A 16425-nucleotide genomic window follows, 5' to 3' on the forward strand; every position below is an offset into this window, starting at 1 on the left:
ACTTTCATAGTTACTGTCTTACGACAGAAAAATTCAAACAGGTATATACTCCGCAAAAGCGTGCTCCAAGAAAATTTTCTAAAGTTGATCACGGAAAATTGTGCAAAGCCTCTTAACGCACATATGGTACTCACCATTACTTGTCGATACATGTTCTCCATTGTCAGCTGTGGTTAACAGCAAAAGTGAATACAGTACGAAGTGAGCAATACTTGAAGCAAAAATAATCTCCATATAGACTGTGAATCCTTACGTTTTAGGCTTGAATTTCATTTTCTGGAGAAAATGTTTATAACAGTTTGCCAGTACACATCAGATAGCAAATCGAAAAATTTCCAGATATTCAAAGTGAAGTAATACCTCAAAAGCCACTACTCCAACATCTTATCAGCATATTTGGACGTAGGGCAGTAAATTCCGCTGATTTCTGACGTTGGTGCTACATTCAAAAAGAAACGCGACGGAGGCTGTGAAATGGAAACGACATAAGGTACTGTGATGTCATTGCTTACAGAAGTACACTGTTCCGTAGGCAATGGAATTGTGATCCATTCTGTTGTTATCATTTTACAGCCTTTGGCCTTTTAAATAATATTAAAGAGATACAACTTTTCCAGTACGTAGACAGCATCATATGCCGCAGATAACGTATTTTAAACGTGACACTGCTTCAAGTTACATTCTTTATACAATTTCGCATAAATGAGATATTTGCTTTGAAACATGACATTAAATGAGATCGTTCAGACACTTTTGAACAAGGTGGAAATTTCGGATCGTTTGGATATTTTGCGAACATGGCACAATAATGCAACAAGTGATCTCATTCCTGGGACTTTTTGAATTATTTTTAATTTTTATATGGTTTTTAATTTTTTTTAAATTCCGACTAGCACACCAGAGGTAATTCTACTACCTTGCACTTTTTAGTTACCTGCCTCCGTCATTTTGCGACCTACTGTTGGTGCAATCTTCGACTTTTTTAATTTCCAACCAATGTCATTCTGGATAGTGAAGGCAGCGACTTGTGGCTGACATGCGGGTTATGGCCAGATATTGGCTCCAGCCAAGGCTTTTTAATTATCCTGTAATGTAAAGGATCCAGTTTACTGTCCGAAACAGATGTTAGAATTTACATTGAGTGTACACATCTCTATGTCGTGTCATTATCGCACGTATTGGAATTTCGCTGTCTTTTGCGTCAATGGCGTGCAAGTATACGTAGTAAAAAATTTCTTCCGCATCGGGATAGTTGTTTCATTCCCACTGTTTGAAGAAATTGCACTGACAAATGAAAGGATCCAATTTTCGTTTCAAACCTATATAATAGTTCCGGACGATAGAGCCGCGACGTTCATACCGTAAGTCAGAACATGTGTAGAACGTAGGCCATATTACTCATACATAGGTCACTACTTTATAGTGTCTATTCTCTCATGTTTGACGTAGGCACCGACAAACTAAGATCCTCTTTATGCAATCAAATCTGAAGGAGAATGGATTACATTGCTTTGTCAAAAGGAAACATTCTAGTAAAAACTTAAAGAGAAGAAAAAGATGAAAAGTAAACTATTTCCTGATCCTTAGCACTACACCTACATCTACACTCTACATCCAGCTGTTAGAGCTATTAGGACTCTCTCCCGTTCCATTCATGTACGACGCGCGAGAAGATACAGTATCTCATGCCATATTTATTATCGTTTCGTTCCTTTCTTCCATCCCAGAAATGTTAATAAAGTATAATCTACACACCGTTACATATAACACCATAAAGCTTCAAGGCGTCTGATGTGCAGTGTATAGTACACGACATGATACAGTACCTTCTTTCAGTTCAATCGAATATGTTTGTCATCATACATGACAATACGTATTTCCTTCTCTAATCTGACTTACTGCTTGTAGTAAGGAATACCGAACATGTCTCTACACATTGTGATAGCATATTCTTATTCCCCGTTCATAGAATCGTCATATGCAGGGTACGGTGTGACCAGGAGGAAAAACTGCCATGTACATTACTTGATCATTAAATTACATGTTCCTGTAACCACCGGTGACATACACATGAGTGTATACACTTGAACGATGCGTGAACGTAGTAATTTCAACAATGATATTGTGTTTCTGTTAAGGAAATCGTGCTTGGTCAAATTAAGTAAAGATGCTGCAAAGTGCAAAATGCGCAAGCGTCGTGTAACGGTGAAGGTCAGTCTGCAATGGCAACTTTTTCTCAAAATTCTCTTATGCACGATACGTAAAACAACACAGAAATGTTAAAACTAGAACATAAGACTATATTTTCTTCATATAATATCCTTTTAATACATGAATAGTGGAGGTAAACATTGTAACTACAAACAAGAAGTTTTGATTCAGCGACGCAACGTAAGACAACGTTTGCAGCGTAAATAATTTCTTGCGAGAAACGGTTTTCAGGACGACTGACTTCGTGGTCTAGCGGATTGTTGCGCACCTTATTCAGAGGTCCTGAGTTCGATTCTTGGTCATATTGTTGCAGTTTTTCATTTCGGGGGTAATTCTGCAACAGAGACCACACCGTCTCGAAACTCCACATAAGAAAAGAATAAATTTACATCTGAAATCTGTCAAACCAAAACACTTTCACCAGACTAGAAACGTTACATATGAACACTTCTTCAGAAGTTTGTTACGTCATATAAATAGGATAAAATAATCGCACAATATTCAGGCACAAAAAATTTAATTAATGTATTTTTGTTTACTACCACAAACCTCGATTACGCAAATACGTGGAGCGTAGCACGTCAGACACAAAAAGTGAAAAAGCTTCAGAATCAAAATTAGAGATTCACTAAAGAATATTGAAGAATATAGGTCCATGTAGGAGGCACACGATCAACTTATCGCTTGAACAGTCCTTAGAGCTACAACGAACATACAATGATGAAGCACGGCCGAGTGATTCCATCACCACCAATGTATTTGTGTAACTCTACTAACATATATTTGTAATATTATGTGAACTATAGCATAACCAAATATTAGATGTTTTAATAATCAAAGTATCACTAGTTATTATTTTTGATGTTACACAGCTAATGACTGGTTGCCAATTTTAAGTCAACTCGTTGTCTCTGTAGAGCTGCACCAGGAGAGGAAGCAAGGAGAGGATGTTGATTGGTGGCCGGTATCCTCTTTCTAGAACACAAACTGCATGAAATTATTAACTGGGTTCTTTATTAACACAAACGAAAAGTTATTTAACTTAAGATTCCATGTGCTGTGGTACAAACTCTTCTGTTTAGCCCACTTTAGCCTCACTGCCGTTGATGTACAAAGTCCGCTTTGAACACTATTCTGATTGCTATGTGCTGCCTATCCGCGAGTTAGTGGCTGTGACTCGATGACATGCTGGAACACACTTCGTGTGACAGACTCGAATTAACTAACTGCCCCTCCGGTCCGTGTCAGCTATCTAAATACTGGCGGCCGAGAGGGCGTTGGCAGCGCGTTCCCTGAAAGTCTGTTTTAGTCCTCCATCAATACACTTGTAACCTATACGTTGCATGGTGTGCTGGCGCCAGCTTACACCAGCACAGTTAAAATATGATAAACGTTCAAGGGAACCTATATTTCATGAAATCACATGAACTAAAATGACTTAATAAAAATTATACACAAATGGTATTTACTAGTTTAAACAGTGCATTCAGAAACTTAAATTTTAGCTCCTTGATCAAATTCAATAGCGCGATATTCTACGGCGCAATGTTAAGTCTGCTCCAATTAACAATGTTGCATATAACAAGCTTTCTCTTGCAATACTTCAAGCTGGGTTTGTACATTATGCATACGAAATAACTTTTTAGGGAGCTAGCTCGAGAAGACACAATAGAAAGCATTTTTTTTACATTATTAGCTCCTCCATCGTAAATTTGCCCCCCCCCCTCCCCTTCATTTACAAAAAAAAGAAACAGGAAATTTCCATTTATAAAAAATTTGGAATTTCAACAATAAATGCAGAACATTACAACAGGTGTCGAACAGGGCAGAGTGTTCGTAATCAAGGACATAAATGTCAACAAATAATTGAGCTAGGAAGTACTCGTACATTATTGATCATATGAACAGCTCTTCGCTATTATGTAAAGAACCAAATCAGTATCACAACTTGTTCCACATATTTCAGTTCATTAATTGCTCCTCGAAAACCAAACGCTTAAAAGCAAATCTTTATTTTGTACAGATCTGTTGTAATTAATTGGTTATGTTTTATTCACTGCTATCTCGAAGAACAACACAGTTGTTCAAATTGGCTCTTTACAATACAATTTTTCTCTTGTAAAGTTCGTCATACACTGACGTGGCAATGACATGTTACAGCGATATGCAAATATACAGATGGCCGTAGTATCGTGTACAAGAGGTGTGAAAGGGCAGTGCAATGGTGGAACTGTCATTTGTATTCAAATGGGAACCTTGCCATCGGAAACCCCCCCCCCCCCCCCCCCCCTCAGATTTAGTGCTAATATGGGCCTTTACAAAAGAGAGTAGCAACGTTTGCGCAGAGTTGTCAGTGCTAACAGAAAAGCAACACTACATGAAATAATCAAAATGTTCAAATGCGTGTGAAATCTTTTGGGACTTAACTGCTAAGGTCATCAGTCCCTAAGCTTACACACAACTTAACCTAAATTGTCCTAAGGACAAACACACACACCCATGTCCGAGGGAGGACTCGAACCTCCGCCGGGACCAGCCGCACAGTCCATGACGGCAGTGCCCTAGACCGCTCGGCTAATCCCGCGCGGCCGTGAAATAATCGCAGATATCAATGTAGGACGTACGACGAACGTATACGTTACTACAGTGTAGCGAATTTCCCATTCATGGGTTACAGCAGCAGACAACGGACGCTAGCGCCTTTGCTAACAGCACGTCGACTGCAGGGGCTCTGCTTGGCTCGTGGCCATGTCGGTTTGACCCTCGATGACTGGAGAACTGTGTCCTGGTCAGATGAGTCCCTATTCCAGTTGGTAAGAGCTGACAGTGAAGTTCGAACGTGGCGTAGTCCCCACGACGCTAAGGACCAAAGCTGTCAACAAGGTACTGTGCAAGCTTGTGGTGGCTACCCAGTGGCGTGGATTGTGTTTACGTGAAATGGGCTGGCTCCTGTGCTCAAAATGAACCGATCATTGATTGGAAATGGTTATTTTCGGCTACTTGGAAACTGTATGCAACCATTCGTGAACTTCAAGTCCCTAAACGAGAATGGGGTTTTTAAGGATGACAACGCGCAGTGTCGCCTTGCCACAATGGTCCGCGATTGGTTTGAAGAACATTCTGGACAATTCAAGTGAATGGTTGGGCCACCCAGACATAAATCCCATGGAACATTTATAAGACATAAGCGAAAGATTAGTTCGTGCACAAAATGCTGCATCAGTAAAAAAAAAAAAAATAAAATAAAATAAAATAAAAATTAAAAAAAAAATTGGCTCTGAGCACTATGGGACTTAACATCTGTGGTCATCAGTCCCCTAGAACTTAGAACTACTTAAACGTAGCTAACCTGAGGACATCACACACATCCATGCCCGAGGCAGGATTCGAACCTGCAACCGTAGCGCTCACGCGGTTCCAGACGGAAGCGCCTAGAACCGCTCGGCCACATCGGCCGGCCTGCATCAGCAACGCTTCTTCAATTCTGGACTGGCACAAGGACAGTGTGGCTAAATGTTTCTGCGGGGAACTTCCAACGACTTGTTGAGTCCTTTCCACATCGAACTGCTGAACTACGTCGGGAAAATGGAGGTCCGACACGATATTAGGACTTTTGTCACGTCAGTGTAAGTAATCTGTTATAACTTACTTCGACGGTACGGTAATATTCACAACTAAAGCATCTGAAATAAATTTTCTCCTTTACTTACCACAGCAGTTGTCTGTGGCTCATAAAGCGTTACAACACCCACGCAAACAATCTAGGGTTTACGCTTCCTCCGCAGTCATCGTACCTATTTTCTCGTCATTTTCCCCCCATGAACCATGGACCTTGCCGTTGGTGGGGAGGCTTGCGTGCCTCAGCAATACAGATGGCCGTACCGTAGGTGCAACCACAACGGAGGGGTATCTGTTGAGAGGCCGGACAAACATGTGGTTCTGAAGAGGGGCAGCAGCCTTTTCAGTAGTTGCAGGGGAAACAGTCTGGATGATTGACTGATCTGGCCTTGCAACATTAACCAAAACGGCCTTGCTGTGCTGCTACTGCGAACGGCTGAAAGCAAGGGGAAACTACAGCCGTAATTTTTCCCGAGGATATGCACCTTTACTGTATGATTAAATGATGATGGCGTCCTCTTGGGTAAAATATTCCGGAGGTAAAATAGTTCCCCATTCGGATCTCCGGGCGGGGAATACTCAAGAGGATGTCGTTATCAGGAGAAAGAAAACTGGCGTTCTACGGATCGGATCGTGGAATGTCAGATCCCTCAATCGGGCAGGTAGGTTAGAAAATTTAAAAAGGGAAATGGATAGGTTAAAGTTAGATATAGTGGGAATTAGTGAAGTTCGGTGGCAGGAGGAATAAGACTTCTGGTCAGGTGACTACAGGGTTATAAATACAAAATCAAATAAGGGTAATGCAGGAGTAGGTTTAATAATGAATAGGAAAATAGGAATGCGGGTAAGCTACTACAAACAGCATAGTGAACGCATTATTGTGGCCAAGATAGATACGAAGCCCCCACCTACCACAGTAGTACAAGTTTATATGCCAACTAGCTCTGCAGATGACGAAGAAATTGAAGAAATGTACGATGAAATAAAAGAAATTATTCAGATATTGAAGGGTGACGAAAATTTAATAGTAATGGGTGACTGGAATTCGAGTGTAGGAAAAGGGGGAGAAGGAAACATAGTAGGTGAATATGGATTGGGGCTAAGAAATGAAAGAGGAAGCCGCCTAGTAGAATTTTGCACAGAGCACAACTTAATCATAGCTAACACTTGGTTCAAGAATCATGAAAGGAGGTTGTATACATGGAAGAACCCTGGAGATACTAAAAGGTATCAGATAGATTATATAATGGTAAGAGAGAGATTTAGGAACCAGGTTTTAAGTTGTAAGACATTTCCAGGGGCAGATGTGGACTCTGACCACAATCTATTGGTTATGACCTGTAGATTAAAACTGAAGAAACTGCAAAAATGTGGGAAATTAAGGAGATGGGATCTGGATAAACTGAAAGAACCAGAGGTTGTACAGAGTTTCAGGGAGAGCATAAGGGAACAATTGACAGGAATGGGAGAAAGAAATACAGTAGAAGAAGAATGGGTAGCTCTGAGGGATGAAGTAGTGAAGGCAGCAGAGGATCAAGTAGGTAAAAAGACGAGGGCTAGTAGAAATCCTTGGGTTACAGAAGAAATATTGAACTTAATTGACGAAAGGAGAAAATATAAAAATGCAGTAAATGAAGCAAGCAAACAGGAATACAAACGTCTCAAAAATGAGATCGACAGGAAGTGCAAAATGGCTAAACAGGGATGGGTAGGGGACAAATGTAAGGATGTAGAAGCTTATCTCACTATGGGTAAGATAGATACTGCCTACAGGAAAATTAAAGAGACCTTTGGAGAGAACAGAACCACGTGTATGAATATCAAGAGCTCAGATGGCAACCCAGTTCTAAGCAAAGAAGGGAAGGCAGAAAAGTGGAAGGAGTATATAGAAGGTTTATACAAGGGCGATGTACCTGAGGACAATATTATGGAAATGGAAGAGGATGTAGATGAAGACGAAATGGGAGATACGATACTGCGTGAAGAGTTTGACAGAGCACTGAAAGACCTGAGTCAAAACAAGGCCCCCGGAGTAGACAACATTGCATTAGAACTACTAACGGCCTTGGGAGAGCCAGTCATGACAAAACTCTACCAGCTGGTGAGCAAGATGTATGAGACAGGCGAAATACCCTCAGACTTCAGGAAGAATATAATTATTCCCAACCCAAAGAAATCAGGTGTTGACAGATGTGAAAATTACCGAACTATCAGTTTAATAAGTCACAGCTGCAAAATACTAACGCGAATTCTTTACAGACGAATGGAAAAACTGGTAGATGCGGACCTTGGGGAGGATCAGTAGTTTGGATTTCGTAGAAATGTTGGAACACGTGAGGCAATACTGATCTTACGACTTATCTTAGGAGAAAGATTAAGAAAAGGCAAACCTACGTTTCTAGCATTTGTAGACATAGAGAAAGCTTTTGAAAATGTTGACTGGAATACTCTCTTTCAAATTCTAAAGGTGGCAGGGGTAAAATACAGGGAGCGAAAGACTATTTCCAATTTGTACAGAAATCAGATGGCAGTCATAAGAGTCGAGGGGTATGAAAGGGAAGCAGTGGTTGGGAAAGGAGTGAGACAGGGTTGTAGCCTCTCCCCGATGTTAATCAATCTGTATATTGAGCAAGCTGTAAAGGAAACAAAAGAAAAATTTGGAGTAGGTATTAAAATTCATGGAGAAGAAGTAAAAACTTTGAGGTTTGCGATGACATTGTAATTCTGTCAGAGACAGCAAAGGACTTGTAAGAGCAGTTGAACGGAATGGACAGTGTCTTGAACGGAGGATATAAGATGAACATCAACAAAAGCAAAACGAGGATAATGGAATGTAGTCAAATTAAATCGGGTGATGCTGAGGGAATTAGATTAAGAAATGAGACGCTTAAAGTAGTAAAGGAGTTTTGCTATTTGGGGAGCAAAATAACTGATGATGGTCGAAGTAGAGAGGATATAAAATGTAGACTAGCAATGGCAAGGAAAGCGTTTCTGAAGAAGCGAAATTTGTTAACATCGAATATAGATTTATGTATCAGGAAGTCGTTTCTGAAAGTATTTGTTTGGAGTGTAGCCATGTATGGAAGTGAAACATGGACGATAACTAGTTTGGACAAGAAGAGAATAGAAGCTTTCGAAATGTGGTGCTACAGAAGAATACTGAAGATAAGGTGGATAGATCACGTAACTAATGAGGAGGTATTGAATAGGATTGGGGAGAAGAGAAGTTTGTGGCACAACTTGACTAGAAGAAGTGATCGATTGGTAGGACATGTTTTGAGGCATCAAGGGATCACAAATTTAGCATTGGAGGGCAGCGTGGAGGGTAAAAATCGTAGAGGGAGACCGAGAGATGAGTAAACTAAGCAGATTCAGAAGGATGTAGGTTGCAGTTTTTACTGGGAGATGAAACAGGTTGCACAGGATAGAGTAGCATGGAGAGCTGCATCAAACCAGTCTCAGGACTGAAGACAACAACAACAACAACATTTATTTTGTCGCCAAAGAAGTCGGACGAATGGTAGTATCAACGAGACTGGACGCTTATTAATTTTTGTTTTTAACACATTATATTCAACTTATTTATTTCGTGTTTTACACGTCAAGTTCCGTAGAATCAAACTGAGAAGCATATCTCCAAGGGCATGGAACGCGTCAGTACATGAAATTACAACATAAAAGTAAGAACAGATAACGGATAAAAATAAATGTTTATGAACCCGAATAAAGTCAATCCACAAGTTCAAGTAAACACCGTCAACAATACAATAAGAATAAGCTTAATTTGTCAAGGAACTCCTCGGCAGAGTAGATGGATTGACCCATGAGAAAACTCTTCAGTTTCGATTTGATAGCGTGTGAATTAGTGCAAAGAATTTTGAATTTGAGTGGTAGCTTATTGAAAATGGATGCAGCAGTATACTGCACACCTTTCTGCACAAGGGTTAAGGAATTCCGATCCAAATGCAGGTTTGATTTCTGCCGAGTATTAACCTTGTGAAAACAGCTTATTTTTGGGAATAAGCTAATATTGTTAACAAGAAATGACAGTAAGAAATATATACATTGAGAGGCCAATGTCAAAATATCCAGACTCGTGAACAGGGGTAGACAAGAGGTTCGTGAACTTACACCACTTATTCCACGAACCGCCAGTTTCTGAGCCAAAAATATCGTCTTGTAATGGGTAGAGTTACTCCAAAATACAATACTATTCGACATAAGCGAATGAAAATAAGCCAAGTAAACTAATTTTCGTCTCAAACGATTACTCACTTCTGATACCTTTAGAATAGCAAAACTGGCACTATTAAGTCTTTGAACAAGATCCTGAACGTGGGCTTTCCAAGACAGCTTACTATCTATCTGAACACCTAGAAATCTGAACTGTTCAGTTTCACTAATCATATTCCCGTTCGGTGAAATTAGAACTTCAGGTTTTAATGAATTTTCTGTTAGAAACTGTACAAACTGAGTCTTACTGCTATTTAACGTTAGTTTATTTTCTACAAGCCATGACCTTAGATCATATACTGCACTATTTGAAAACGAGTCTATGAATAATTGCAGTGAGAGAAGGGAAAAACGTACCCTTGCTATTCCTTCGGCGTCAATCAGTGAAGCTAAGAACTATTAGAGGAAAAATTGGGGTTTAACGTTCCATTAAAGCCGGAGATACGAGATATTGGAGTATGTAGTAATACTTTGTCGCAGCTTGCAGTATAAAGGTTTTATGGACAGCTTAGTGATACGATGTTATGTACCCTTGAATGTGAAAGAACCTTGAGGCCACTATATACAAGGACCGCGTATTTAAACATGTTTGTGAAGCTCTTGCCTGCTGTCTCGGCTTCCGGTTTATAAACTCCCTTGTAAAATTCCAAGGACGTGCAATACTTGTTGATGTTACCAAACAACACACGTAGTATAGAATTTCATGGCCATATAATTTCTAAGTAGTTGGTTAAGGGGTGTAAGATTACAACTAACACTAAAGTATTTTCAGAGTTATTAACCTTGTATTACGTCGTTTCAGAGGGTACGGACAGCAGACTTCTGTGCCTGAGTGATTTCGCGTAATATTATTTATAAATATATTTATTTGCCTAACAAAGCCAGTTTTTAGTAGTTAGTATTCACTTGGGCGTAATGGCTCGTAATTTAAAGTAAAATAGAATTGGAAACTTCGATCGATTTATGACGACCCTTTAAGGTTCATTGAAATTTTTCTTCATTACCCATGGTCTTGCGGTTCTTATTCAAAATCATCAAAAGTATGGTTAAATTTAGCCCATCCGGCTATCACTAACGATCGTAAGTTCTCACACACTATCTCCTCATCATAGCTGGGGATCGTTACGTAATTTGCTGTCTTCACCGGAGAGACACACAGGTTCGGCATGCATGCGGTCTACAAAGACATCGTCCAAACAGGACATTGGTTTACGATACCAGAGGATTGTACTGCTGCTGTAACAACAGGTTTCCGAAGCAAACAACTTCCATTAGCTGAGAATACATTGCATGGAATTTCAGCCCATTAATAGCCTCTGTACTCACATGTGAACACACACGCAAATACACTAACTCACATGGAGAGAAAACAGTTGACTAGCAATAACTTTTCAGTCATCACTCATCCAACAACCATTTTCACTACATCAGGTTGGTGAAATTCAAGTGATACATTGCTGAGCCTTGTAGTCAAAGATATTTTGTCTGTTTGATCACTGATAGCCGGCGATTATCAACACTGCAGTGCGGCCTGGATAAATGGAAGGAATCAGAAAGCATTGAGAATTTAAAAGGGAACATTAAGCAAAATTGGACTGAAACAGAGGAAAGAAAGGCATTATGAGGAAAATGGGTATCTTTGAGAGAAAAAGTAGGGTAACACTGGACGTACTAAATTTAAGTGGAAGGAGAAAATATCGAAAAGTAAATGAAACAGACGAAAGGGAATACAGACGAAACTGGCACAAATTCAAAACGGCTTATCAGGAAGGGATAAAGAATAAATGTATCACTTTAGAAGTACGTGTAATTAGGAGAAAGATAGATGCTGCCTATAGGAACATAAAAATAACTTTTGCGAAAAGAGAAGCAGCTGTTTTAAATCAAGAGCTCTGAAAGCAAATCAGCATTAAGCGAAGAAGAGAAAGATGAATGGTGGAAGATCTGTATAAAGGGAACAACCATAATGACATTATAATAGTAAGAGAAGAGGGAGTCTGTGAAGATGAGATGGGAGATACAATACAGCCCTGAATAGGATGTGTCTACGTACTTGTCCTCGACTACTTCGGGTAGATGGCACTGCAGTTGCCGTGTGTGATGGCACGGCACGGAGTCGCTTGCGACGGGGAGGGGCGATTGGCGGATGCGCGTCTATTTAAGCCCTCACTTCCCTCTCGGCGGACGCGGTGCGGCGCGAGGGACGAAACAGACACCGGGAGCGGCAAGCAGTTCGACCGCGACCACAGCCCCGGACAGCCATGAAGGCGCCACTGGTGAGTAGCCGCGGGTGCGGTAGGTCGCCAGGAGTCGCCACTCAGCTCTTCCATTGTTTCCGCCGCCCACCGGCGGTGTCAGCTTTCTCGGGTCAGCTCGCCTCTCATTAAGGTCGACTCTCGCTAATTCGAACCTCGATGAATTGAACCGTCTCGATAAATCGGAAAAGTTACGTGGTCTCTTGAAAACACCTCAACAGTATCTACATCTACATGGATACTCTGCGAATCACGTTTAAGTGCCTGGCAGAGGGTTCATCGAACCACCTTCACAATTCTCTATTATTCCAATCTCGTATAGCGCGCGGAAAGAACGAACACCTATATCTGTCCGTACGAGCGCTGATTTTCCTATTTTATCTTTGTGATCGTTCATCCCTATGCAAGACGGTGTCAACAAAATATTTTCGCAATCGGCGGAGACAGTAAGTAGGTGATCGGAATTTCGTGAGAAGATTCCGTCGCAACGAAAAACGCCTTTCTTTTAATGATGTCCATCCCAAACCCAGTATCATTTCTGTGACACTCTCTCCCACATTTCGCGATAATACAAAACGTGCTGCCTTTCTTTGAACTTTTTCGATGCACTCAGTCAGTCCTACCTGGTAAGGTTAAAAAATGGTTCAAATGGCTCTGAGCACTATGGGACTTAACATCTGAGGTCATCAGTCCCCTAGAACTTAGAACTACTTAAACCTAACTAACCTTAGGATATCACACATATCCATGCCCGAGGCAGGATTCGAACCTGCGACCGTAGCGGTCTCTCGATTCCAGACTGAAACGCCTAGATCCGCTCGGTCACATGGGCCGGCACCTGGTAAGGATCCCACACCGCACAAGAGTATTCTCAAAGAGGACGGACAAGCGTCGTGTAGGCAGTCTCCTTAGCACGTCTGTTACATTTTCTGAGTGTCATGCCAATAAAACGCAGTCTCTGGTTAACCTTCCCCATTTCATTTTCTGTGTTCTTTCCAATTTAAGTTGTTCGTAATTGTAATACCTACAGGGTGTTTCAAAAATGACCGGTATATTTGAAACGGCAATAAAAACTAAACGAGCAGCGATAGAAATACACCGTTTGTTGCAATATGCTTGGGACAACAGTACATTTTCAGGCGGACAAACTTTCGAAATGACAGTAGTTACAATTTTCAACAACAGATGGCGCTGCAAGTGATGTGAAAGATATAGAAGACAACGCAGTCTGTACGTCGTCTTTCTGCTGTAAGCGTGTGCTATTCACAACGTGCAAGTGTGCTGTGGACAACATGGTTTATTCCTTAGAACAGAGGATTTTTCTGGTGTTGGAATTCCACCGCCTAGAACACAGTGTTGTTGCAACAAGACGAAGTTTTCGACGGAGGTTTAATGTAACCAAAGGACCGAAAAGCGATACAGTAAAGGATCTGTTTGAAAAATTTCAACGGTCTGGGAACGTGACGGATGAACGTGTTCTAAAGGTAGGGCGACCGCGTACGGCAACCACAGAGGGCAACGCGCAGCTAGTGCAGTAGGTGATCCAACAGCGGCCTCGGGTTTCCGTTCGCCGTGTTGCAGCTGCTGTCCAACGTCCACGTATCGTCTCATTCGCCAGAGTTAACACCTCTATCCATACAAAATTCAAACGCGGCAACCCCTCAGCGCCGCTACCATTGCTGCACGAGAGACATTCGCTAACGATACAGTGCACAGGATTGATGACGGCGATATGCATGTGGGTAGCATTTGGTTTACTGACGAAGCTTATTTTTACCTGGACGGCTTCGTCAATAAACAGAACTGGCGCATATGGCGAACCGAAAAGCCCCATGTTGCAGTCCCATCGTCCCTGCATCCTCAAAAAGTACTGGTCTGGGCCGCCATTTCTTCCAAAGGAATCATTGGCCCATTTTTCAGATCCGAAACGATTACTGCATCAAGCTATCTGGACATTCTTCGTGAATTTGTGGCGGTACAAACTGCCTTAGACGACACTGCGAACATATCGTGGTTTATGCAAGATGGTGCCCTGCCACATCGCACGGCCGACGTCTTTAATTTCCTGAATGAATGTTTCGATGATCGTGTGATTGCTTTGGGCTATCCGAAACATACAGGAGGCGGCGTGGATTGGCCTCCCTATTCGCCAGACATCAACACCTGTGACCTCTTTCTGTGGGGACACTTGAAAGACCAGGTATACCGCCAGAATCCAGAAACAATTGAACAGCTGAAGCAGTACATCTCATCTGCATGTGAAGCCATTCCGCCAGACACGTTGTCAAAGGTTTCGGGTAATTTCATTCAGAGACTACGCCATATTATTGCTACGCATGGTGGATATGTGGAAAACATCGTACTATAGAGTTTCCCAGACCGCAGCGCCATCTGTTGTTGACAATTGTAACTACTGTAATTTCGAAATTTTGTCTGCCTGAAAATGTACTGTTGTCCCAAGCATATTGGAACAAACGGTGTATTTCTATCGCTGTTCGTTTAGTTTGTATTGCCGTTTCAAATATACCGGTCATTTTTGAAACACCCTCTAGGTATTTAATTGAATTTACGGGTTTTAGATTAGACTGATTTATCGTGTAACCGAAGTTTAACGAGTTCATTTTAGTACTCATGTGGATGACCTCACACTTTTCGTTACTTAGGTTCAACTGCCACTTTTCACACCATTCAGACTTCTTTTCTAAATCGTTTTGCAGTTTGTTTTGGTCTCATGATGACTTTATTAGTCGATTAACGACAGCGTAATTTGCAAACAACCGAAGACGGCTGCTCACGTAGTCTCTCAAATTGTTTATATAGATAAGGAACAGCAAAGGGCCTATAACGCTACCTTGGGGAACGCCTGAAATCACTTTTGTTTTACTCGATGACTTTCCGTCAATTACTACCAACTGTGACCTCTCTATCGCAAATCCCGTCACATAACTTAGACGATATTCCATAAGCACTCAATTTTACTACGAGCCGCTTGTGTGGTACAGTGTCAAAAACCTTCCGGAAATCCAGGAATACTGAATCGATCTGAAATCCCTTGTCAATAGCACTTACCACTTCATGTGAATAAAGAATTAGTTGTGTTTCACAGGAACGATGTTTTCTAAACCCATGTTGACTGTGTGGCAATGGACTGTTTCCTTCGAGGTAATTCATAATACATGTTCTAGCATCGTGTTGCATAACGACGTAAACGGTATGGGCCTGTAATGTAGTGGATTAGCCTACTCCTACTATCTTTCTTGAATATTTTACAACTTCCCAGTCATTGGGCATGGATCTTTCTTCGAGCGAACGATTGCATATGACTGTTAAGTATTGAGCTAATGCATCACCATACTCCGAAAGGAACAAATTGGTATACTTTCTGGACCAGAAGACTTGCTTTTATTAAGTGAATTAACTTGCTTCACTGCTCCGAGGATATTCTACGTTACTCATATTGGCAGCTGTTCTCTATTCGAATTCTGGAATATTCACTTCGTCTTCTTTTGTGAAGGCATTTCGCGAGGCTGTGTTTAATAACTCTGCTTTGTCACCACTGTCTTCGATAGTATCTCCATTGTTATCGCGCAGAGAAGACATTGATTGTTTCTTGCCGCTAACATACTTCACATACGACCAGAATCTCTTTGGATTTTCTGCCAGGTTTCAAGACAAAGTTTCATGGTGGAAATTGTTATAGGCTTCTCCGCGCTAATTTCGAGCTTCTGTAAAGAATCGCCAATCTTGGAGATTTTGCGTGTGTTTAAATTTGGCATGTTTGTTTCGTTGTTTCTGCAACAGTGTTCTAACCCGTTTTGTGTACCAAGGAGAATCAGCTCCGTCGTTTATTTGGTATAAACCTCAAATTGCTACCGATACTATTTCTTTGAATTTAAGCCACATCTGGTCTACACTTATATTATTAATTTGTAATGAGTGGAGATTGTTTCTCAGGAAGGCGTCAAGTGAATTTTTAACTGCTTATTTTTCGAGGATTTTGGGATTTCAATAATCCTTATATCGGTTTTGATGCTGGTTATTAACTCAGGATTATTTGTTGCTAAGAGGTCAAGTGAGTTTCCACAACTGTTTACTATTCGCGTGGGCT

The 16425-nt window shown here is 41.1% G+C and overlaps 1 protein-coding gene across 1 annotated transcript in view; it reads left to right on the forward strand.

Annotated features, from left to right (window-relative positions):
* The first annotated feature begins 12232 nt into the window (after positions 1–12232).
* LOC126355479 (probable serine/threonine-protein kinase nek3) overlaps positions 12233–16425 on the forward strand; it is a 36265-nt gene continuing 32072 nt past the window's right edge. The window contains exon 1 of the mRNA XM_050005795.1: positions 12233–12338. Coding sequence (XP_049861752.1) covers positions 12324–12338 — 15 coding nt within the window. The 5' untranslated portion in view covers positions 12233–12323. The remainder of the gene's footprint in view (positions 12339–16425) is intronic.

This window comes from Schistocerca gregaria, chromosome 3 (genome assembly GCF_023897955.1).
Source record: "Schistocerca gregaria isolate iqSchGreg1 chromosome 3, iqSchGreg1.2, whole genome shotgun sequence".
Taxonomy (NCBI): Eukaryota; Metazoa; Arthropoda; class Insecta; order Orthoptera; family Acrididae; genus Schistocerca; species Schistocerca gregaria.